At 43.6% G+C, this 26521-nt stretch overlaps 1 protein-coding gene across 1 annotated transcript in view; it reads right to left on the bottom strand.

Moving 5' to 3' along the window:
- The window catches only part of FAT2 (FAT atypical cadherin 2), a 107605-nt gene that overhangs the window by 52814 nt on the left and 28270 nt on the right, over positions 1–26521 (bottom strand). The window contains exons 2-3 of the mRNA XM_028718313.2: positions 16230–19502; positions 15519–15833 (exon numbers count right to left, since the gene is read on the bottom strand). Coding sequence (XP_028574146.2) covers positions 15519–15833; positions 16230–19494 — 3580 coding nt within the window. The 5' untranslated portion in view covers positions 19495–19502. The remainder of the gene's footprint in view (positions 1–15518; positions 15834–16229; positions 19503–26521) is intronic.

Consider the following 26521-nt stretch of genomic DNA (forward strand, 5'->3'; position numbering starts at 1 on the left):
TGGCACCCTCCAGAACTTGGCGCCCCGGCGCCCCGCGCCACTAGCCTCTATGGGTAAGGTGCCCTTGCCCTGCCCATCTGGCTGGGTTTCTGGAGGACTGAGAGAGCTCTCAGTGGGGCACAGGAACTTAAGGAGCTAAGTCAGTTCTCTCATTCATCTAGCTCAGGGTGCTGGTATTTGGAGGCATACAGCCTTTGAGGTAGAACATAGCCATGAGCTTCCCTGGTGAGAACATTCCACAGTCAGGGGGCTACCACAGAAAAGGTCTATCCTCTGGTTGCCGCCACATGTGGTGGAGGGGGCAACAGCCTCCTCTAGCGGTGATACTACCACCTACACCCTTAATTAAGGATTAATAATAATAATTTTAAAAATCGTAAGCCAGCATTTTGAACTATGCTTCCTTCTTTCTTGTTACACTTGTACCTCCTCAGTCCTAGGGTCCCTACATTGAAAACAATGCCAACAAGGCTAGGGCAGGTGTTGTTGAATGCACATTCTGAGACGACTATATTGCAAAAACATCAGCTCCATTTTGAAGGCTGTAGATTTCAATCTTTCCTGATGTATGCATGTATGGTTAGCAGCATATCTTGTTATCTTCAGCTGCAAGAAGCTCTGGGAAATGTCATGGTTGTTGTTCAGCTTTCGCAAATGAAGTAACATTACATGGAAAAAACCCAGTCCATGCTGTATTTTAGAGGAAGCTGACATGAGCAAGCTAACAGATAGGAGATAAGATCCAAGGGTGCCAGAAAGACAGGTCAACATGCCTACTAGTAGGGATGGGTGAGTCCGCCAACTTCCGATTTTCTCAGTTTCCTCTTTGTCCAACTCTTACTCTCTACAAAAGTTTGTGGGTTTTTAAAAATTCTCGTGACCATTCAGCATTTTAGAACAAATTTCTAATGAACACATTTTTGTAGCACAAAATTTCACCTTCTATACTTCATTTTCAGATGTTATTTTCATTAATGCATGCCTTTTAATGCATACTTGATTTGGCTGAAGAACAGCATTGCAGAATTCAGAGAAACAAGCATTTCAAGGGAAATTTCACGTATTGTTTCAGAAAGCGCAAATTAAGCAGGATTGCCTATAAATGCAAAGGTAATCCAATTTCTACCTCATCCTTACTTACTGGTAACTGATCAGCTAAAAAGGTAGGATTGACAGGATTTAAACTTTATTATCCTTTGAGATTACTATAATTTCCTTAGCATCAGCGGCATTATCCTTCCCTCAGACTTCCAGGACTGATCTGCCCTAAGGATATAACAGCATCCTAATTATGGGAGTTGCAGTCCAACAGCCTGTGGAGGACCACAAGTTCCCCATCCATGTCCTAGAGCAAGTACGTAATTTTACTAGAAAACCAGACAACGTCTGTTTATCTTTGCTCCCTCTATATACTTCTGTTCTCTCTAGTTTGGTCACTGGCATCATGCCTCTGAATCACCTTAAGGCAAGAGGTTAACTCTAGACCCATTGTTCACTGATCCAATCTCTCGCTTCATTTACCTGCTATGGGGAAATATTCCTCTAAAGGTGAAGAGACAAGTTGTAAACAATCTGTTGCCACAATCCGTTATTTCGATGGCAGCCTCTGCTAATCTGCTGTCATTTATAGCTGGTGGGGGGTGGGGGAACAATGTTGCAGAGGCAGGAAACAGGAATTAAAGTGAGGAGGGATTTCTTTTTATCTCAGGATGCATGATCTAAACAGTGTCAGCCCTCCTACATATCAGAGTGAATTGCACCATATCAGATGGCACCATGAAAATGGGGAGGGGGTGGGATGAAGGCAGGAATCAGTGCCTGAACGATGCCGCAACACACTGTAAAGTATTGGACCTACCAAAGGGGATGCCATTTGGGTTCCACTTCAGTCAACAACATGCAGTATGCTGGCACTGGACCCAAGTCTTGAGGATAAAATATTGCACTTTAACCCAACAGACCAGTCTTCAAATCCAATTTTACCCATGATGACATATTGTTACTCCACTACACAAATACAGGTATTAGAAGTGCAGGAGGCCTGCCCTCCCCAACCCCCTCCTAGTAACCTAAATGGAGCTCTCTAAACACTCTAATACTCACCTAAAGAACCTAGGATGAGCCCTGCTTGATAAGACCAAAGGCCCATCTAGTTTAAATGACTACTGAATACATTTTTGTTTAGGAAGGCTTTCCCTGAGGCGTAACCCAGCCATTGATGGAATATTAATTTTATTGCCAATTAAATTGTTTTGTAGGGCTTGTATGGATGGTTTTATTGTTCTTAGAGCTTGTGTTTCCGCGCTTTATTCTCTTCTGATCTTGGATACCACTTTGATGGCTTTATGCTGTGAAGTGGTCCATGATCTTGTATAATAATGATCATAGACTCCAGTGTCCTGTTCTCACAATGGTCAATCCATGAGAAGCAGGACTTAAGTGCAACAGAACTTGCTTGTGATTCCCAGTGACAACTGCTATTTGTCAGGGACTGGGCAGAGGAGGAATGGTGGAGACCGCCTCCCCATCCTGACCCTCCCAGGGAGGAGGAAGAGGAAGACAGCACAGATTTACAACAGTGGTTTCTGGGAAGTCACAGCTCAGAGGCAGATGAGGGTAGGGAATTGGGAAATAATGGGAGAGGAGGAGGAGGGGGAGAAAGTGGAGCAACAGCTGATGGACACGGTGTCATTGGAAAGCCTCCCAGACCCTCCATCTCTCAGAACCTGGAGAGCCTTAAAAGTAGGAGAGCAACGAGCTCAAAGACAGAGGGCACATAGCAGCACCCATAGAAGTGACAAAAGTGAAATGGGAGACATGGGGGGTGGAGATTCACTCGGGACATCACCATTATCCAAGAGGCTGGGTTCTATAGCCTCTCTCTGTAAATATTGAATAAGAAAGGACGGTAAGAAGCCTTCCCTTGTCTTTATACTTTCCTGGGCAACCAGCCAGGAGCTGCTGACAGCATCCTGACACTATTCAGTGGGAATCTGCCTCCAACGCTAGAGGGAGCACATAGCCAACATGGCTCCTAGCCCTTTGGTCCATAGATTCCAGTTCATCATAACTTCTATACAGGCCTGGCCTATGCAGCCTGTGACCCACCAAACTGAGCACAGTCCACTAGTCATGTATCGTATAGCCTACAAGAGGCTTTATATCTTGTTATGACTGTTTCTCTGGGACTACAAAAGGCATGGGATTGACTAGCGACAGCAATACAAGACATGTGAGTTGGGTTTTGGTTTGGCAGGTTGCAAGTTGCGCTGAGCAGCTATAGGCAGAAGACGATTCCATGGGAAAACAGGACGTGCTATCCAGCTCCAGGGATTGTGATGTAAGTATTTGGAACAGGGCTTCAGTTAGCAGTCATTACTTGTTCATTACTTTCTCCCTCTGAGGGATTATGGATATTTGGCTTATAAACTATGTTTAAAACCAAAGAACACAATGTGTTACAACAAGACGAATTTAATGGACTCTGCATAGAGCCCACGTCTGGGCTGTTTGTTTATTTCATCCTTACATCTAAGCATGAGCAGAAGATCCCAAGGGCAACAACGAAACTATAAAGGAATGTTTGCATTCCTCTTCGCGGCCATGAAGAAAGCTTCGGGCAAAGCACTTAAGCATGTGGTCTCTGAAGTGCAGCCCAAAGGTCTTTGCAAAATTGGGTCCTACATATGGAGCCAGGATGACTCATGCAGAGCAGAGAATGAACACACCGTGCGGAGGTGCTTGTTGACAGCTGCCCCTTACAGATGTTCTAAGTGTACAGCGTGAGCACACACAGGTGAGGAGGAGGCTGGCATCCTGGCAACAACTCCACCTCTTCCTACACGTATTCAGTCCACACACTCAAGGCCAAATTAGATGTGATGCTATTAATGTCCTCCCATACCAGTGTTCTGGTCCTCAGTGAGCTTTTGTCCTCATTGCTACAGCAGCCTGTCTTCTCTCACTCTAGGCCCAACTGAGGAACTCAAGGAAATGGTGGGAGCACCTACTGCTGTTCCTCCTTCTCTTCACCCCAACTTCTTCACTAGGCTGGGCAGGATGGGCAGGCAGTGAGGAACCTGCTGGGGTGTCCCAGCATGCAACAGTGAGCCACTTCACTGAGCTGTGGGCCTTACAACTGTTTGAGGGAGCCAACCCCCTGATGCCAGCCATGTCCCCACCTCCTGGCCAGGCATCTTCTTCCATATTACCCTCCCCACCATCTAAAACCAACAGCTGAGGCTTTTCCTTTTTCTCTGTTATAAGTGAAGCAGGTAACAACTGGAGAGAAGGCCCTTTCAGGCTTGGCACCCCATATATTGCATGTCCTCACCTGGCACAAAGGCTCCAAATCTGGTTTGTACTCTACGGTTTCTTGCATTTTGATATTTTTAATCCTGGAAACTAACCTGAAACCAACTTCAGCGAAGGGAGGTTTATAAATATTCTAAACAAATCAACTGACTGTGTGACTCAAGGTCCATAACATAATGGGCTTCCCCACCCATGAACCATATCAATTGAGGCTGCTAATTATGGCAAGAAAACCCACAGCATTTGACTCACATGGCACACTCATGGCTTCCCCAGTGGGGGAAGGGGAGCTCACCACAAGGATCCTGGTTTTGATAGCAAAACTAAAGGCAAATTCTCCATTAAGAGGAGAATGGGCAGGTAGAGACAGATTTGTGTGGTAATACAAAAAGTGACTCACTGCGGTTTTGGTGCTCTGCAGAAGCTGAGTGTTCCTCCTATATTTTATGACCTCATTTACTTGTGAGTAAGCTTTAAAATAAACTAACAGAGCAATAAGAAATTGCCACTTTCCCCTCATTCACATTTGGAAAAACAAAACAAAACATCACAACACCGATTGAAAGGTTTGTCATCCCAATTCCCGTGGCAATAGTTTAAGGAATTGCAACAAGACCTTTAACTATTTGCTGTCTCTCAGTGTATCATGCACAGCTTGAGCTCCTTGTAAGAAAGGTGGGATAGAAATGTAATAATAAATAAAAGTAAAAAAGGAAGCTTCACAGGACAGGGAGACAGCACAAGGGGCAGGAATCCTAAAACTGGTATCGTATGAGCTGTGATGAAGAATAATGCAGTAGATGACACAAAAGCAAAGAACTAATAATTTTTACTCTGCTGGACTGCTGGTATGAGATATTAAAAATATATAAAAATGAAGAAAATTTGTTACTTCCTGAAATGTAGCACCTTTATTCTTATTAACCTATTTTTTATTTTTATTCTGTGCTGGAGTAATACAAAGAACAGGCTGAAACAAACAAACAAATAAAAAAACCTAAACAGAGAAAATGTATAGTGAAGGAGCCAAGTGTGAAGGCCGATGCACAATTTTTTTAAAAATCAACATCCCAAAATTATTGTTTTGCTGGAAGACAACTGGAGAGAACCCAAAGCATCCTGGAACTTTTGAATAATAAGAATAGAACTGGGAGAATCTGCAACTAATCCTTATTACATGGAGCCCCTTTGGGGCATTTGCAAGGGAGAATTGGCAGGTACTTATTCCTCCCACCACCAAACTCTTCTTTGCAAATGTCTCCCGCCATTTTTTTACGTAGCCACAATTAATTCCGGTTTAAGAGCCTGGAGAAGCATTTGCAGGGGAGAATCATTAGGTGGGAGAAGACAGAGGACCTACATCCTCTTCCTGATGCTCCCATAAAGCACAATGGCCACATGGTAAATCATGAGTAATATGTCTGCCTTCCCACCCCCTGCTCCCTGCTTTGGGGTTTATTTCCCCAATTTCTCTCATCCTGCTTTTAATTGTTTTGCTCCCTGACAAGGCAGTTGTACTTTTAGAGGGCGATCTTGTTTGGCTGCCCTGTGATTCCAGTCCATGCCACACACCCCACTGATTTCCTTACAAGGTCTGTTAAACACCCTGTAATGAGATATGAGAGCAATTGTGGTTAATGGTTAATTGCACTAATTCCAAAATAGAGCTGTGATGCTTTTGCTCCTGCACACAAATATGAGATGTGTTGACATGGATCCATGTTCACAGCACTTTTAGGAAGATGCAGTGACATGGGGCTGGCATTAAGGAGAAACTAATTAGAGTGAATGCGCTTTCTTATTTAACTGCCACTCATTTTCCTATAAAAAGCAAAGGGTTAGAAATACAGGCAGGGTGCAGCATCTAAAGCTTTTGTTCCCCCAGAGATATACACTTTTATTGTTTGCCACTTTAGACAGAAAAAAATAAATTCTTTTTCGCTTTTAATAAGCATGCTGTTCTTCTTCGCTACACTTCACATTTTTAGGTGTACACCTAAGATGTTTTAAATGAATACCTACAAATCTAAAGTGTCAATGTGACTAAAATATTTGGAAAACTGATGTCCAGAGCATAAACATTACTGTTTTATTTAGCTGGGCTTGGTGGTGGTGGTGGATTTAATGGAGGCGTCCCTCTATTTGGTTCTCTCGGCTGACCTGGTCTCCTGCCAGTCCCTGCAGTGCTGAGTGACCTTTGCCTTTTGCCCCCACTGAATGGGCAGGTTGGCAGGAGGCCCACAGGTAGTTTCTATTAGAATTCCTGCTCTGTGATTGCAGTCATGGGATTTTTGTCTATCACATGATGGTGTATGTTTTGATTCCACAAAGTGGCAAGTGACGGAGACAGGATGTTTGTGTTACTGTGGTCCGTGAAGTGCACCACTATTGTCCTTTGTCCTTTCTCTTTGCTGTCTGATGCTAGAGAGAGAGGGAGCCATGTTGCAGTGCTCCGTGTGTGTTTATATGTAAATAAAGTAGATTAGCCAAATTGTTGTGGTATGCTGTGGTCTGTTATGCAAGCTGTGAAGACTCTGTGGATCCCTAAGTGTGCCGATGTCTGTTGGCATCGGTCACTGTGATGTTCAGGCTGAAGAAAGCTTTTGTAGCTCCCGAACAATCGACCAGGAGGGAGAGAACATGCCAGTCGGGCATGTGTCTCTGCCAGGGTCCTACCTGAGTGTAGGACGAGCTCCTGACAGTTTCCCTGCCAGCAGAATCCAGTGGAAAGCCCTGGGGAAGAGGTGGAGCTGAACCAACCCAGGAGCCACTGGACCTCACACTCTGGAGCTGGGGCAGGGATCAGCTCCAATCATCCAGCTTGCCACCTCTCACTGCGATGTGTGACCAAGCTGTGAAGGTGACTCTACTGTTTCTCAAAGCCACAAGGATGAGGGGTGAAGAATGCAGCCCTACTTACTGTAAATAAACAAGCCTTTGGGAGGGTTTAGGAGTTAGAAGGCAGGCTTGACCCTCAAAATGTATTCATGAAGCAATATTCAACACATTTTCAAGCATCTGTGTACAGTGGTACCTCGGGTTACATATGCTTCAGGTTACATACGCTTCAGGTTACAGACTCCACTAACCCAGAAATATTACCTCAGGTTAAGAACTTTGCTTCAGGATGAGAACAGAAATCATGCAGCGGCGGCGCAGCAGCAGCAGCAGCAGCAGGAGGCCCCATTAGCTAAAGTGGTGCTTCAGGTTAAGAACAGTTTCAGGTTGAGAACAGATCTCCAGAACGAATTAAGTTCTTAACCCAAGTACCACTGTACAACCATGAGTTAAAGACATTTTTGAAAGGCCGAGAGTCCTCAAATCCCTCATCCATCGATGCTGCTAACACTGCATTGGCATAATGAAACATATGTGCCCTCTGCTGAAAAGCACCAAGAGGGAAATGACTAGAGCACTAGGTCTCTTAGAAACGCCGGGGCAATCCTTCCTATTAGGCTGTTGCCCTAGTTAATCGGTAACCTGAATGGCTTCATTACTAAACTCCTGAAAAGCCCAGCACCAAAGTGTTTATGTTGATCAATCAATTTGGATTACAAATGGACTGACGCCTGACTGTAGCTCTGAAGTGTAGCCAAACTCACTGCAGAATTGGATTCAGGTAGTCCTGTGTCTGTGTGCTCTACATAATTCAAAGGCCTCTCAAAAGCAGTGTTTTCCAGGCACAGAAAAAGGGTCCAGTAGTGTTTTGCTGATTTATAAGAAACTTAGAATCCTTCCTTGCTAAGCTTTCCCTGCCCACTTCCCAAATCCTGGAATTAAAAACGTAAAGGTAAAGGGACCCCTGACCATTAGCTGACAGTAAATCTTAAGTTTGATCCGGGAGGTGGAAAGGGATAAAACAGGTGAGCAGGACTTGCTTAAACCAGGTTGAGTAAATTATGGAGTCCATCCTTTCCCTGGCCGAATTAAAGTCGCTGATGTAAGGAACCCGAGAGATGACTGTGGTACAAACTCTTGGTTGTCATAGCTTCCTCTATGGAATTACAGGTGCTGCCATTTTGTAAAGGTGGTGGGTATTCTTTAAAATAATGTTTATTGTTTGAATTCTTGTTTGGTTTTTCTTATTTTGAGTGGGATTGGAAAGGAAATGCTGCATGCGCAGCAGATAAATGTCACAAATAAATACATTCTGTTTCGGTGCTTCTGAGCATTTTTGGAAATTCTGTGATTCTGTTGCATTTTAAAAGAACAAAATCGCCACATCGATATGTCACCTTTCCTCCATGTCCCCCCAGTTTTATCCTGCAATAATCCTGTGACACAAGTTATACTGAGAGACTGTGGCTGACACAGGTCACCCATTAAGCTTTATGTCTCACTGGAGATTTGAACCCAGGGCTCCCAGGTCCTCACTCAGCACTGTATTACAGTGGTGCAAATGGGCCCTGAAAGTACTTCTGTGTGTGCTGAATTGTCCTTTAGAATCTGCTCAGGCCTCAGAAAATGGTACATATTCTCCCATTGTGTGATGGGGAATGAGTGACTACACTTCATGGCAAAGCAACTGACCTGCATATGCTAGCAGATTTTGCCATGGTGTTTGTGCCTCATGGTTCATTTCTAAACCACGGGGGCAAAGCCTCTGGGTTTCTTTACTCCTGGTTTGGGGTTTGCTACCTATATGGCTGAGCTCACATGTAGAGAATTGGGAATGTATCGTTTCTGCCTGCAGTTATGGAATGCCTGGCTTCTGTTTTTCGTCAAGCGAAGAGAAAGAACATCCAGTCATGTCAGAACAGAAGCAGAAATATTAACACAGCACAGTTGGCCAAGCATAAAAAACCCTCCAATTTTTCTTGGCAAAGGGGGAGCTGAGGACAAAGTCCTGGTCCAACCTTATTAGAACTTAAGGATTTAAAAGAATGCAAGCCAAGTTACTGGGCATGTCTGTGTGTGTTGTGGGAGGGGGGGTCCCAACTAAATGAGGTTTAAGTGGTTTGCCTAAAATTTGCTGCTTTAGCAACAATTTGCATTCCTTTTCCTTTGAACTCCTAGGGACTGAGAGTGTGAGAACATAATTCTCCCCACCTATCCAGATCCTGTAAATTCCTACAAATTGCAGCATTTGGTTTAGGGCCCAGATTTTTCAGGATCCAGGTTGTGTGTTTGAAGAGGATGACCAACATGGTTTCAAAAAGAGCATTGCTCCTGACTCGGGTTACTCATCACCTGACACGTTGAACCTATGCAATTTCATAAGCTGTGTTTGACATCTTTCAACATCTTCAGAGAAGCCCAGACCAGTGCAGATATCAGGGGCTAGTATCTTATTGCTTTCGGTTTGCAAGAAGCAGGTGTCCATAGCAAACACTTATAATATAAATGCATATATGAAGTTAGTGGCTAACTGCTGCAAATTGCATCATGTCTTCTGCTACACATTTTATTACATACTGGGGATTGTGGGGTGGTGGAAATATTAAACCAGCTTTTCACTTTGCTGAATATGTGTGTAACTGGGATGTTACTTCTCTATCAGGGGTAGACAACCTAAGGCCCGTGGACCAGATGCGGCCCAATTGCCTGCTCAATCTGGCCCACGGATGGTCTGGGAAGCAGCGTGTTTTTACATGAGTAGAATGTGTCCTTTTATTTAAAATGCATCTCTGGGTTATTCATGGGACATAGGAATTCATTCATTTCCCCCCCCCCCCAAAAAAAAAATATAGTCAGGCCCACCACATGGTCTGAGGGATGGTGGACTGGCCCATGGCTGAAAAAGGTTGCTCTTAACCATAACCGATTTAACTTTGAAACAGTCAAGCCTGCATGTAGGTTGACTGTAAACAGTGCAGACTGGTACTAAAAGAACTTAACTGTGTGGAAGCAGTCCCCCGCCCGCCCCCTGGGGCATTTCAGAACATCTACTTGTCCATACACAGAAGCAGAAAGGGAGATAATCTGAGTCAGGAGTGGGCTTTTCTACATGTACCTCTTGGGTTCATTTTCTATCATTCCTAATTCCAAGAGTCAAATCCAGGAATGTAAGACTTGATAATAAAAGGCAGCAGATTATGTTTTGGAACAGCCCGAGCATGCAGAGGCTTGCTGCAGGAGGAAAGGTTAGAAATCCAAGTTCTCCAGTTACTACAAAAGCCTTCGATCCAGTATCATCCACTATTCTTCTCGCTGAATGCATCCGTTTCTTTAGAGATCTTCTCATCCAAGCATTAACTGCCGTTTGCCAGTATCGCATAACAGGAGTCTCAATCAGCAATGCAGGGCCTGCTTTTAATGCTCTTTATTCTCTCTCTCTTTCTCTGTTTGTGTAAACATATCCTTTGCATTATGAGCAAACTCATCTCCAAGTGTGGAGCCTCATGTAGCTCTTATGTAGCTAAACTGGCATTATCTGGTGCGCAAGAAGGATGCGTATGTTGACAACAGGTTTAGAGATCCCCAAGATTTGTAGAAGAAGATTAATTCTTCAATTAATTAAAATAATAATAGAAAGAAACCCTCTAAGAAAGAGGGAGCCCAAACAGCTCAATGTGGGTGGCAGCTGCATCCACACATTTTATTGCAGAATCAATGGAGACTGCGCACTTGGTTTTTTCTACAAAGTCCACCTACCATATAGATCTACTTTGTATTCCTTTGCCCTAAAAAGTGGTTCTTGAGAAAAGGGTTTCATTCCAAAAATAAAAGCTCATTGCAGATTTGATTCTGTATCATCTTGTAGTGTGTCCATCTGAATACCGATGCAAGCGGTCCCAGCAATGTGGGGTTGTACCAACACCTGCCCAGTGATGTTGTGGGAATACATATCACGGTCACCAATTCCTTCTTTGTACACCTGGGGGATGTGCAGAGAAGAAAAGGTATAGCTAACCTAATCATGGGGATGGTATCAAGGAACCACACTCACTCTTGTGGACAGCAGCATCTAGAATTAATCCAGATTGAAAGCAGCATGTTGAGGCAGAACATCAATGATTCTGGATTGAGAAAAACTAAATTTTTGTGCTTCAAATGGGTTAGTGTAGACACAAGCTGAGCATGCTCAGTAGCCATGGAATGCTGGCAGGGGTTGTGGTGGTAAAACAACAACAACAACAACAACAACAACAACAACAACAACATCTTGGAAAAGGTACTGCAACACATCTCTATTTTCTTTCACTCTCTCCCTCCATCTTTCCCTCTCTTAAAAAGGAAAAGAATAAACCGAGGGTAGAGCAATGGGCGTAACCTACCAAATCAGGAATGAAACCTAGCTTAAAGATGAATGATATAACAAGCTACTCTTCACAATTAGCCCTGACAAGGCCTGCGGCGGGAAAATGAGCAATATGTGGTTGGAGGAAAAGACAAGACGAGCCAGTTTATGGCTAATCCATAAGGTGTAGATTAATAGATCTTGGTTAAAGCGATGCCTGATGCAAAGAAGAATTCTGAGCAATTTCACCAACCAAATGACGGCATAATACACAAAAGCTGAGCTACCCTTTGAATCAGGAAGCGCCCAAAGAAAAAAATGTGACCTTGAAAGGATGCTGCTGCGCTGGCTGGTCCTGGTTGTCATTCCAAGTCAAGCATGTCTTCCAGAAGAGAGAGTTCAAGAAAATAAGGTGAAGGGGCTTGCTCTCTCACTTGTACAAAGAGATGCATTGGGGCTTGGACAAAGAGAGCATTGGAGACTTCTCCGAGTAACCCAACATTGTGGAAGACAGCTTGGGGTTAGTTGATGGTGAAAGAAAGGCATTCTGTACATGCCCAGGAACCTAAAACAGCCATTTTATTGTTATCTAAGAATCACACAGATTTGACAGCAGAAGCTCTTTCGTAAAGAGTTGAAGTGTTACTAACATTTTATAAGGTTTACCAAAAGAAACATTATAACTGTGTAGCAGACCCATTTAATTAACACTGCATTTTTATACCAAATCTTTTGTTTTCAATTTCTTTAAGCAGGAGAACCCTGGTCTTATTCCTGGATATGTGAGTTTTAGGCCCGCAAACTGCCATAGACTGTGATCCTAAGACGTGTGGGTAGATGGAGCTTTCTTGCTACTTTGTACAGCTCAAAATCCAACCTGTTGCTGGGTTTCAGAAGCAGCTGGCCTTCTTGGCTGCTTGAGCTGCAGCAAGAAAAGCTTCAAAGAAAATTCCAGCTGAATGCCTGGTTCCCAAGCACATGTGCAAATGGCTTCTTTGGACTGTAAAATCTCCCCAGTGAGAAAGCATTTGGCAAAAGCTCAGCTGGGCCATCAGCTCAGGTAGGGATATAAATCCATTGCCAGCGGCAGGTAGTTTGAAGTGTCACAAAGGAGCTGCAAACTGCTGCCGGGCGGCGCATTCTCGGTGCAGGATTCCAGCCAGTTCTGGCTCATCTCCCAAAAATCTATCCAACTTCCTTAGCTGACATTGCCCTTTGCACATGCATCTCATTCCCTTATGCCTTCCTCACTTTAACAAATCCCTCGCATATGTAACTAGGGTCATCATTCCTCTCTTCTAGCACCTTAACTATCTAGGACAGAACTAAAGAGAGAACAACAACAACAAAATACTGAAACTTTTACATTTCATGTGGCTGGGGTGGCTCCCAACCGAACACCAATAACAATAATAAAAAAGCAACAACATCAAATATTTAAAACTTCCCTAAACAGGGCTGCCTTCAGATGTTTTCTGAAAATCAGATAGTTGTTTATTTCCTCGAGATCTGAAGGAACAGCATGTTTAGTTCTGGTCATCTCATCTCAACAGAGTATTGCAGAGCTGGGAAGGTGTAGAAAAGGGCAACCAAAGTGACCAGGGGGCTGGAACAACTCCCCTATCAGAAAAAAATTACAGTGTTTGGGGAATTACAGCTTAGGGGGAAAAGATGAGTAATACGCAATAGAAGTGTATAAAGCACAACAGAGATGTGTAAAGCCATGTGTGGTGCATAAAAAATAGATGGGGATATATTTTTCTGCCTCCCCCATAACCCAGAGTCATCTAATGAAAGTGAATGTTGAGAGATTCAGGACAGTCAAAAGGAAGTGCTTTTTCACACAGCACAAAGTTAAACTACAGAATTTGTTACCACAAGATGCTGCAATGGCCGCCATTATGGGCAGCTTTAAAAGGGGATTGGCCGATTCATGGGGAGTGAGTATACAAATGGCTACTAGTCACGATGACTGTATTATTTCCAGAAGCAGAGGAAGTGTGCCTCTAATTACTAGCAAGAGAGTGTGGATGCACTCATGTTCAACTTGTGGGCTGCCCATAGGCATCTGGTTGGCAACTGACAGATACTGATGGGCACTTGATCTGATCCACAGGACACTCTTTGTGTAGGAGGTTCTGGGGTGTGCCATCACTTCACATAAAACCTTCTGGCTAAGTGAAAAAGATTGACTTTTATTCTGTTATATGCCGTGCTTCTCAGGACTGCTCATTTTACAGTTAATGGAAACGGTTGTTGAATTAATTAATTCTTATGGATTTAACAGATTTATTGTATCCTTGCTCTGGTTTGGATATGATTTTGATCTTTACTTGTTTTGTTTTTTGATATATTATTCTTGGCTACATTGATTGATCATTCTGATATGTTGTGGTCCCTTGGGAAGGAGAAGCAGGTTTTAAGCAACAGACGAAAAGAAATCAAAAGACAAAGCAGTTTAGAAGCAGTCAATGAAATGAAACTGAAAAGATACCAGGCATGCCAGCTACTGGCACTAGTTGTGGCAAAGGTTGTGCCAGAGTCTGCATGCTCCTATTTAAATGCTGTAAATCACAAACTACAAAGCCAGTTTTGCTGCCTGAAGACAACATGGTGCATCAACAATTCTCTCCTACTGTCAGCCACAAACTCAAAACTAGGGAACTATTCCAGTACACTTCACCCATATCCCTAATATACACATACAGCAGCCCAATTGGGAACTCATCACCTCCACATCGTGCAGTGAATGAAGCCAACGTCTCTAGCATTGCGTCACTTACAGCAGGAGTGCTTTGTTTAAAGACTGGCCCAACACCAGACCCAGAAGACTACTTTTCAGAGGCAGTTTACATTAAACACTGGTAGGATTTGAACAATCTGGATGGATCTGTTCCCTAAGCTAGAGATGACACAGACATAATGGAGGCGAAAGGCTGAGTTGATACCTCCTCTGCTAACACTGACAAAACAAGGGAAGTGATAGACACAGCTCAGATTTATAGAAATGGTAAAGCAAGGGGAATTTAGCTAGTGTTGATAGCAGTTTGCATTGAATACGAATGCTGAAGCCTGAGCTTCTAAAAGGCCATTTCTTGTCAGTGTGACTGCTCTTGATGCACAAACTGACTCCCAGTTCACACAATAACAATGGTGGTTTTGGGTTGTTGTTTTTTTAATTCAAGACAGTAACTGAACAGCCTGGGACTCACTTTAATTTATTTATTTTTATTTTTGCTGTTTTAATCTGTTGATTAACACTGTGTTTCAGTTGTTGTAACCTATCCTGCGACCTTAGGGAGAAAGGGCAGGTAATAAATTACAACAACATCAGCAACATCTGGAAAGCCACAGGCTTCCCTTGCATGGCGTGAATGAATTCTGAATAGCCTAAGACCTATACAGTGGTGCCTCGCAAGATGAAATTAATCCGTAACACGAGTCTCTTCGTCCTGCGGTTTTTTCGTCTTGCGAAGCACGGCTCTTAGCGGCTTAGCGGCTATTAGCAGCTTAGTGGCTATTAGCGGCTTAGCGGCTTTAAGAAAAAGGAAACAAACTCGCAAGAACTCGCAAGACGTTTCGTCTTGCAAAGCAAGCCCATAGGGAAATTCGTCTTGCAGAACGACTCAAAAAATGGAAAACCCTTTCGTCTAGCGAGTTTTTTGTCTTGCGAGGCATTCGTCTTGCGGGGCACCACTGTATTCAGACAGTAGTAGCCTATTCATTGCGTTGAAAAAGCAATGATCTATATTTTTATGTTTTCTCATTCATCTATTCCAAGTGAGGAAGCCAAGCAAGAAACATTTGTTCCCTCTAGACATCTGAACATTTTGTTTGTGGTGACCAGCAGTGGGGGGTGTCTTTGACACAATTGTAAGTATTTTCTAATAAGCAGATACCATACTGAGATCGAGTCTTTGTAAATGGTGGGCTTTACCAGACTTTACTCCTTATAAAATAAACCTCATACACATTAGGAAGGATTAAAAAACAAATACAGAATCTGCATGTGTTTATTCCTTACCTGTGACAGGATTAATGGCGAAAAATCTATTATGGTTTTCATTTATGATGTGGAAGGTCAGCTTCCCTTGGGAGCCAGAATCTGGGTCAGTAGCTTCAACCTGAAGGATGGAGGTGTTGGCTGGGGAATTTTCCATGACAGAGGCATAAAAGATTGGTCTCGACATCTGAGGCGGATTGTCATTTACGTCAGCGACTTCAATGTAAATATCAACCACAGAAGACAGAGGGACTGATCCTCTATCAACAGCTAGCACCGTCAACCAATAATGACTGTTGGATTCTCTGTCTAGTGGACCTGTGGTAAAGATTGTACCTAAGAGAAATAAAAAAGGGGGGATATATGGATTCCACAATTAGAAATATATATATGTGTATATAAGAATCCCTTTCAAAAATTAAAGTAAGTGGATTTCTTACTCCGAAGCCCTTTAAAGATAAAGTAGCCCATGCTTCCTCAACCTTGGCCCTCCAGATGTTTTGACACTACATTTCCCATCATCCCTGACCACTGGTCCTGCTAGCTAGGGATCATGGGAGTTGTAGGCCAAAAACATCTGGAGGGCCGAGGTTGAGGAAGTCTTATAAACACAGATAATACTAGCAATTTTTTTTTTAAAAAAATGCTGGCACATGAAAATTTCAGGCCAAACAACCCATGCCATTTAAGCCATTTTTTCTATCTTGTTTAGTGTCCTATTATTATTATTACCTGTGTCCTTTTCAATATCGAAGACAGCCAAGCCTGTTCCCTCTCTGATGAAATACTGGATTTCTCCATCTTTCCCTTTATCGCCGTCGTTCGCTATCACTGTCATCACTGATGTCCCTTCTGGTCTGTTTTCCTTCACTGACCCTTCATACACAAAAGAGGCAAAGCGAGGCGGGTGCAAGTTTTCATTGACGTCCAGAACATCAATCTCAATATGGCAGAGGGAAGAAAGAGACAGGGGTGTCCCAGCATCACTGATTCTGACAGTTAGATTGTAAGAGTCCCTCTTCTCATAGTCCAGCTCTTTTTCCAAGACCAGTGCCCCTGTAAACTCATTCAGGTGAAACATATCCTCGTCATCTCTGAAGAGGCTATATTTCAGCTCTCCCCCAGATGCAATATCTGGATCAAAGGCTTCTAGGAACAGCAATGTTGTCCCAAGGGGCAGGTCCTCAGGAACCTTCACCTTATTCAAGGCTGGGATGCAGCGTGGAGAATTGTCGTTTACATCTTCCAAAGAAATAACCAGATCAGCCACTGCAAAGAGCTGCTGGCCTGTTAGTGGCTGGTCTCTGGCTTCAACTTTCAATATGTAATGAGGACACGATTCTCTGTCAAGGGGAACAGTCACTGCTACTTCACCAGTGATGCTATTGATGTCAAATTTATCAGAAGGTGCCAAAAAAGAATATTTCACTCTCCCATTGTCATTTGTATCCGCATCATGGGCTTTCACCACGGTGATGGTTGTGCCTATTTCTACATCCTCTGGTATAGTAACCAAGTATGTATGTTGCGAAAATTTAGGCGCGTTATCATTTGTATCCAGAATGTTTACTGCTAGCAACTTCCAGGAAGACTTCTGAGGAATGCCAAGGTCGTACACTGTAATGTTAAGTACGTAGAAACTTGTTCTTTCATGGTCCAAAGGAGAGGAGACCAGGAGAAGACCCGTTTCTGTGTCAATGTAAAAGCGGCCATCCTCATTCCCAGAAGATATTACATAGACCATCTTTCCATTAAAGCCGGTATCACTGTCTACAGCTCTCAGCTGTGCAATGGTTGAGTTGACTGGGATTGTCTCCATTATATCAATAGATCTTGGGAAGGCATCATCGAACTGTGGTGCATGATGGTTTATAAGATGCTCATTCAAGGAGGAATCTTCATCTGGTTTTTGCTCTGGAGACTGGGATTCAATAGAATGGATCATGCTCTTAGTTAGTTCCTTAAGGACCCCAGTATCCTCACACTGAAAGTCTACTTGGGTATCCTGGTAGACCACAGTGATATTTACATAGGTTGGGAAAGCAGAGTTTTCTCCGTCTGTGGCTGTGATTTTTAAAGAGTAGGACGTCACTAGTTTATCATGGAGATCTCTTAGAGGAGCTCTAAGAGAAATCACCCCAGACACAGGATCCAGTTCAAAAAGCTGCCTCTCATTGCCAGACATGATTTCATATTTGATGGGCTGAAGCTCATCATTATCAATGGCTGACACTGTGATCACAGAGTGGCCAACAGGTAAGTCCCATGGAATACTTGCATTGCAGTTAATCTTCTCAAATGCTGGTGCATTATCATTCATGTTATTCATTCTGAGGGAAACGAAAACCTCGGTCTGAAGACGAAAAGGAGACCCCGAATCTGATGCCCAGACACGCAAATGGTACAACCTCTGCATTAGCTCATAATCCATTAACTTGGAGATGGAGATGACACCTGAAAATGGGTCAATGGCAAATGGAACAGCTCTCTGGTTGGCTATGGTATATGTGATGAAACCGTTCTCCCCAGAGTCACTATCTGTAGCCTTCACAGACAGGATGCTGGTGCCCAGAGGCAGATTTTCATCAAAGCTTCCATGGTACGATGGTTGGTTGAAGCTTGGAGCATGGTTGTTGCAATCAATAATACCAACCATGACAGTGGCAAAGACCTCACTGTAACTTGTTGTAACTTTGAGTTCAAAGTGGGACTGTTCCTGGAAATCTATTAGTTTGTCTGTAGTTATCAGGCCAGTCTGAGGGTTGATTTTAAAGCTTGTGCTACCAGAAGTGGGTTTCAGAATGTATTTTAGATTTGGGAGAACTGGACTAATCTGAACCATTGCAACATGACTGCCAGGAGGTGCAAATTCACTGAGCTGGACATGATACAGATCTTTTTCAAATCTCGCAGAGGTGTATTTGGAAGGTGGTATTTGAATAACTACAATCTGAGAAAGAAGAGGTGGCTTGTTTTTGTCTTTAGCCCGTAGGCTGAGATTAAAACCATGTGGGTTATCGTTCCAATTGATCTCTCTGGCTGACACTATCATGAACTCATTACTTCCCACATAGGATCTAATGGATTTGAAGTGCCTCCTTGGATCTCCAGCCACAATGTCAACTGAATCTACCCCAGCTCCTGATCCATCTACTTCCACACTCAACGTAGCATAAAGGAGATCCCCAGGAGAATCGGATGGCCTCACCACCACTGAAGTTATAATGGGGGGTTTCTTAATAGATGGCTCCACCTGGATTGTAAGACTGGCCACGTTTCCAAAGCCACTTCCTTCAGAGATCTTCTTCATTCTGTCCACAGCCAGAACCTTTAACTGGTGCTTCCCCCTGTGGGTGGAGTTCAGTTTCACAGCAGTCATAATTACCCCACTGGTGGGGTGAATGGAAAATAGTGGTGACCTTGTACTAAAGGCATAATAGAACTCTGCATTCTGACCAACATCAGCATCTGTGGCACTGACTGCACCAATGGAGGTTTTCAGGGGTGTATCTTCTTGGATGGTGACTTTATAAGAGGGTGGTGAGAACAGAGGCTTCAGGTCATTTCTGTCAAGGATGTGGATCAGTACTTTGGCCCAAGCCTCATAGGCAAATGTTTTCTCCAAGGCTTGGATTATTAACACGTACTTGTCTTTGAACTCCCTGTTCGGCCGCTCGGTATTACCACTTTTAGTCCTGATCCTCAAAAAGCAGAAATCTCCCACAATATGCTCTTCTGTTTTAAACAGGCCACTCGTGTCCCCAGAAGCAATCTTGTATCTGATGTCCCATGCTGGGTCCGTGATGTAAATGCCCATTTTGACATAGCTCTCCACATAGGTTTTGGGAGGGGAATTTTCATAGACTGTCGTGTTATAAAGGGGATAAGTAAAGTGCAACAGGGAAGCATTGCCTTTTTCTGAATTCCCTTCACAAGCCAGAAAAGACGTCAGGCACAGTGCAACAGTCACGGCGAGCCTCCTTGTTTCGATTTCCATTGCAGGCCCTAAAGGAAGGAAAACAAGAACAGTGAGGAGGCGGAATTGCCAAAGGGAAAACAAGGTACAGAAAAAAATAATACAGAGCTTAAGCTAAATGCAGTGGTGACCAGCAGGATGTGGTTGGGCTATGCTGTTTAGCTGACTTCCTGCTAGTTACTGAGAAGGAGACAGGCAAGGCAGCAGGGAGGTCAGTGTGGTGTGGGTGCAGTGGCGGAAGCATCAGATTGGCTTTCCCCCTGCACTGCACCAACCACCTCACTGCCTCACCCATCCTCACTCCCTTACATTTCACTACTCCTATACCCTGGTCACATTTCTGTCTCTCCTGTGTCAGAACCTAGCTTTTTATTATTATTATTATTTAATCATTTTTTTGATACAAACAACAGCTGCAAAAGACACATACAACAAAAACCATAATAACAATAACAACACAATTTGACAATTCAGATTTGAATACACTGATATGACTACACCTTTTAAAACAATATTTTCCCACCTTTCTCTCTCCTCCCCCTACTTCCCACCACTATCCGCCTTATCACTTAAATACCCTATTTTTCGCTCTATAAGACGCACCAGACCACAAGACGCACCTAGTTTTTGGAGGAGGAAACGAGAAAAAAAATATTCTGAATCTCAGAAGCCAGAACAGCCAGAGGGATCGCTGCGCAGCGAAAGCAGCAATCCCTCTTGCTGTTCTGGCTTCTGGGATAGCTGTGCAGCCTGCATTCGCTCCATAAGACGCACACACATTTCCCCTTACTTTTTAGGAGGGAAAAGGTGAGTCTTATAGAGCAAAAAATACGGTATTTGTTCCAAATTTCTTCATATTTATCCATTCTTATTTTGCAATGACATGCAATTCGTTCGTATGTAGCTAATCTGTCCATATTATCAATCCATGTGCTCAATGGAATCTTTTTGGGGCTCTTTCAATTCATCAAAACAAGTTTTTTTTTTTGCTTCTAATATAGCACAGTACATCCATTTTTTGGACCCCTTTAAATCTCCAATGTTTCCAAAATATAATTTAGAATTAAATTAAATTCCCCTAAATAACTTTTTTTTTTAATTAATTACTCTTGCTATAAATATCCTCACCTTGCACCAAAATGATCTTATCATCGGGCAGTTAATCATCATATGTACTAAGTTCGCATTTTTACTCCCACATCTCCAGCAGTTGTCTGCATCTGGTGTCAGAACCTAGCTGCCCTCTTTCCCTCCTTAACACATGACATGCTTTATGGCTGGTCTCTTCAGTTACACATCATTTTGTTAGTGATATTACGGATTTCACAGAGGAAAGGGCTTAAGGCTAATCATAATACTGAAAATATTTTTGCAAAAAGACAGGTGAATGCTTTTTAAAATTTGCATTCAGGGATGAAAAGAGAGAATATTTACATACATTTTGGGTTAATTATAGGTGCCTATATTTACCCTGGATATCCCGGGAGATCTCTATCAGGTGCTGTTCCTTCCTGTTTTAAATTAAAAATCAATGATCAAGTACCTGCCAGATGTTTGGCACTATCCTGCCTTAAACAAGGCAGACTTGTTCGTCCAGACACTTTTTCAAGATCCAACGTCCAAAAATAGTTTGCTTTCCACTTTAAGTCAAACGTACGGTGCACATAGCCATAGCCTCAGTTTGTAACTGTGCTGGTTATGTGTGTGTGTGAGTCTCACTTGTGAAGATACTTTATTAAACTAGATGCAGCGGTACCTGGGTTGTTGAACTTAATCCATTCTGTGGGCACACTGGCAGAATGACCGGATTGTCTTTGCTTATGCACCTCCATAGCCCCAGCCTCACCCTGTCTCATCCCAATCTTCTAACTACTTAGGCTGCTACTGGATATAGAATTCACATATTTTGCCAACCAAAATGTCACAAAATTGCATGCAGTTCTACAAAACTCTTTTATCAGACTAGATGGTAACAAAGCAGTAGCAACAAAAGGGGGGCACACACACACACAGTGTATCTCATAGTGAAGTCATTTGTCTCCATTTTGTAAGAGGCCAAAGATGAGGTCAGGAAGGAGGCAACAGTCAAGTAAATGAGGTCTATTTGGTTGCCATTCAGGTTGTACTAGAGAGCAGAAACACACAATGGCTGTTCCCTTATCTAGGCAAATACCCAAATGAGTCGCGATCCAGGTCTGTCCTCCATCCTTAGACAAAACACACAGGTTCCTTTGTAGGTTGGCAATAGGTAAACAGAAGAAACAAAGGAAGACATAGATTTTAAGTGGAGTGCTATATTCCCCCCCCAAAAAAAAACCCAATCGAAGCCAGATTGAGTAGCTTTACCTAACAGTTGAAGGGAATATAGATGCTTGAGATGTCACGTATTGGCCATCAAACTGACAGTCTCCCTTGGGAGGTTGTGGACTCTCCTTCCTTGGAGGTTCTTAAGCAGAGGTTGGATGGCCATCTGTCATGGATGCTTTAGCTGAGATTCCTGCTTTGCAGGAGGTTGGACTAGATGACCCTTGGAGGTCCCTTCCAACTCTACAATTCTATGATTCTATGAAATTTATTTGATAGAAACCAATGGTCATCAGAAAAATACGAACAGCAAAGAAGTACGTTTTAGAATACATGGCATCCTAGCGTGTAGGACTCCTTGATATACAATGATATACATGATATACAATGACATTTTGTCTGATGCTTCAGGCTGCTTAGGGAAACATAGAAGCTTTATATGTAATGTATCTACAGAGGTACCTTGGGTTAAGTATTTAATTCATTCTGGAGGTCCGTACTTAACCTGAAACTGTTCTTAACATGAAGCACCACTTTAGCTAATGGGGTCTCCTGCTGCCGCCGCGCCACTGGACCACGATTTCTGTTCTCACCCTGAAGCAAAGATCTTAACCTGAAGCACTATTTCTGGGTTAGCGGAGTCTGTAACCTGAAGCGTATGTAACCTGAGGTACCACTGTATTTCTATCAACAAATAGCAGATTTGCACCCTATACTGTTATAAAGGAAATTCTCTAAAGAATTCCTTTGGGAATTCTACCCCTGGGAGAATAATACATGAATACATTGCAAGGAGCATAATGAAATATTTTTTTCCCACCTCTCCTTGGATGCAGATAAAGAGGCATTCTGGCATATGTCCCATCCAAATATGCTGTGGGCATAATTTGAAATCTCAAAGCTGTAAATGCCTCCCTCAGCATGTCAACCAATCGCTCAAAAAAAAAAAAAAAAAAAAAGGAATATGGAAGACCATAATCTGTTTTCTCAGAATGATAAAATGGTGAGAACTGCATAGTTTGGAGATGACATCTAGCTAACAGAACCTCCCACACTTTAACTTAATTTATAATGCACTGTTTTTCAACTATAGGAGTAGCAAACGTGGGGGCATTAACAAGCAGTCCATATTGGATTATAAGGGTTTTCACACTTGTACAGCTCTATTAGGGACGCGGGAGGTACTGTGGTCTAAACCACTGAGCCTAGGGCTTGCCGATCGGAAGGTCAGCGGTTTGAATCCCCGTGATGGGGTGAGCTCCTGTTGCTCGGTCCCAGTTCCTGCCAACCTAGCACTTTGAAAGCATGTCAAAGTGCGAGTAGATAAATAGGAACTGCTCTGGCGGGAAGGTAAACGGCGTTTCCGTGCGCTGCTCTGGTTCGCCAGAAGCGGCTTAGTCATGCTGGCCACATAACCCGGAAGCTGGATGCTGGCTCCCTTGGCCAATAAAGCCAGATGAGCACCACAACCCCAGAGTCGTCCTCGACTGGACCTAATGGTCAGGGGTCCCTTTATTAGAAATTTGCTCCAAATGACATGTTTTTGGGGCGACAGTGTCTGGCATATTCTGCTGTTTCAACCAATACAGAAGCAAAGCAGTATGATCTGTGGCCTGTCAGCTACTGAAAGAAGGGTTCACTTCCCCTCAAAGATGCTTGCCAACCCATATGCTGAGCAAACAATTTGAGAGACACAAGTGCTCTTAGAGAAAAATGACAGGTTTGGGCTTTGAGAACAAAAGGACGGACACACACACACACACACACACACACACACACACACACACTGCTTATTCTCAGCCAGAGAGCCATGATTTTAACAGTGCGGTTCATGTCACAACTTCAACAGGGTTGAAGAGTCAGGGAGCATGCAGGAACTTGTTTCTCTTTCTCTTGGTTCCTCATCTGCTGATCCTAGAAAGAAGCCATGCAAATGCTGGTGCCCTCAAGTCCTGTGAAGCAGGAAGGATTTCATGTCTCATACAGTAAACGAAATGAGCAGAGGCTTCATAAGATATCAAAAGGGACGGGTCCTGCTGTGGAAGTTTAGGTAGTCAAAATTGGCATCAGGGCTTCTGGTCTTTCACAGGTGGTCTCCTTGACCAGCAGTGGCCAGCTGGTGACAGCATGAATGCAGACACTGATGTGATTGGTGGGTATTCACTGATTTTGCAGTTCTATATTGTTGTGATCGATTCATTGTATTTACTGTAATGTTGTTCAATGCTTTTGGTGGGGCTTGGGCCAAAAAGCAGTATATCAACCAATCTGTTTGTTACAGCCAATGACTACTGTTCAAAAAGCAGTAACATAAACAAACCATACCACAACACAACATGCCCTAACATTTCACAAGTCACGTGAACCAGCTTGTCATGTGCCAAGGCTCTAGACCATGGGTGTCCAAACTTTTTTCAAAGAGGGCCAGATCTGATGAAGTGAACATGTGTGAGGGCCGACCAAAGTTGTTGAGCTTTTAATCCACAGGGGGTGGATTAAATCGACTGGTGGGCCAGATTAGGCCCCTGAAACAAACTTTGGACATGCCTGCTCTAGACCATCTGTGAGCAAGTAAGTTCTCTGAAGGCAGTTGGGGCTGTGCCCACACCATACAGATAAGGCATATTTAAAGCACACCCCCACCTATAATCCTGGGAACTGTGGTTTGTGAAGGGTGCTATGAATTATAGCTCTGTGAGGGGTAACTACAGTTCCCAGGATTCTTTGGGAGGAGGAAAGGAATGCGTTTTAAATGTATGGGGTGAATGCAACACCTTTTGGGATAAAAAATAAAGGTGCCAATCAAGCAAATCTTGATAAAAGTGGGTGCCTTGAACCTCACTCAGTGCAGCTGTTTTAACAATGGTGTGACTTTTTCTTGGCCATCAGTAATCAGGCTACTGAATTTTGCACTAGATGGAGCTTCCAAATCAGACACGCATGGAGCGCATTACAGCAAACCAGCACTGACGCATGGAGAACATCAGAAGAGCCTGCTGAGTCAGACCAATGGCCCATCTAGTCCAGCATGCTGCTCTCACAGTGGCCAACCAGATGCCTTTGGGAATCCCGCAAGTGGGGCTTCAGCATAATGGCACTCTGCCCACCTGTGATTCCCGGCAACTGGTATTCAGAGGTATTGTACCACTGATGGTGGAGGTGGAACATAGCCATTATGGCTGTTGAAAAGAAGCAACATAGACTACACCTCCCAAGGACAGCATGATGGGGAGATCAACAAAGGAACAGAGGAAAGTTCTTTATACTGAGCCACATTATTGGTCCATCGAGCTCCACATTTACACTGACTGCTGGCAGCAGCTCTCCAGGATTTTAGACGGGGGACAGTCCCAGCCCTACCTGGTGATGTCAGAGATTAATCAACTGGGGACTTTCTGCATGCAAAACTGTTACTCTGATGCAGGTGGCGCTGTGGTCTAAACCACTGAGCCTCTTGGGCTTGCTGATCAGAAGGTCAGTGGTTCAAATCCCTGTGATGGGGTGAGCTCCCGTTGCTCTGTCCCAGCTCCTGCCAACCTAGCAGTTTGAAAGCATGCCAGTGCAAGTAGATAAATAGGTACACACTGTGGCGGGAAGGTAAATGGCATTTCCGTGTGCTCTGGCTTACATTCCGTGTGCTCTGCCATTGTGCCAGAAGCGGTTTAGTCATGCTGGCCACATGACCCAGAAAGCTGTCTGTGCACAAACGTCGACTCCCTCGGCCTGAAAGTGAGATGGGCGCCGCAACCCCATAGTTGCCTTTGACTGGACTTAACCATCCAGGGGCCCTTTACCTTTCCCTTTTTTTTCTGCCCTGAACCATGGCCCGAACTAAAAAATGTTTGGGGTCATTTCCTACTGACAGATGTACACTACAATCACTACAGAACACTCCGCCTAATACTATCCTTGCTTTATTGAAGCTCAAACCTTGAAGCACGGAATGGACGATTTCACCTGCACAACAACATGAAGGGCTTCATCTTCCACAAAATCCTCTCCCTACCATATCCACAAAGGTCAAATAACACTTTGCTTTTATTGGACCCCAATGTATTTTTCAACTACTGCCAACTATCAAGCTTAATGCAGTTGCATCAAGCCCAACTACAGTGGTACCTCGGGTTACAAACACCCCAGGTTACAGACACTTTGGGTTACAGACTCCACTAACTTGGAAGTAGTACCTTGGGTTAAGAGCTTTTCCTCAGGATGAGAACAGAAATCGTGCAGTGGCGCAGCGGCTGGAGGCCCCATTTGCTAAAGTGGTACGTCAGGTTAAGAACAGTTCCAGGTTAAGAACGGACCTCCAGAACGAATTAAGTTCAAACCAGAGGTACCACTTTATTGACAATTGAGTGGGTCCCACAAGCCCAAACCCAAAGACAACTGATAAGGTAGACAGTAGTCCATGAAAGCTTATACCATAATACATTTGTTAGTCTTTAGGGTGCTACAAGGCTTTACAATAGTTTATGCTGGCATACATTCCTTGTCCTGCTCCCAGCTTAATGGAGGAGAACATATATAGCTCAAAACAAAAGATCTGAAGCTGCAGTGCCTGCAGTTTGAATAGTAGAAGGGAATTATGGGCTGGGCTGGGGGAATGCCATATAAGCTATGGTGTACTGCAGACATCAGGTGCAATTAATTAATTTTGGGTTCTATAACACACCTTTAAGGTGGGGAAGGGATGCTCAAGGTGTGGTCTGTCTGGTACTTTGCCTCAGAAGCAGCAGCAGAT

Source organism: Podarcis muralis, chromosome 2 (assembly GCF_964188315.1).
Source record: "Podarcis muralis chromosome 2, rPodMur119.hap1.1, whole genome shotgun sequence".
Classification (NCBI taxonomy): Eukaryota; Metazoa; Chordata; class Lepidosauria; order Squamata; family Lacertidae; genus Podarcis; species Podarcis muralis.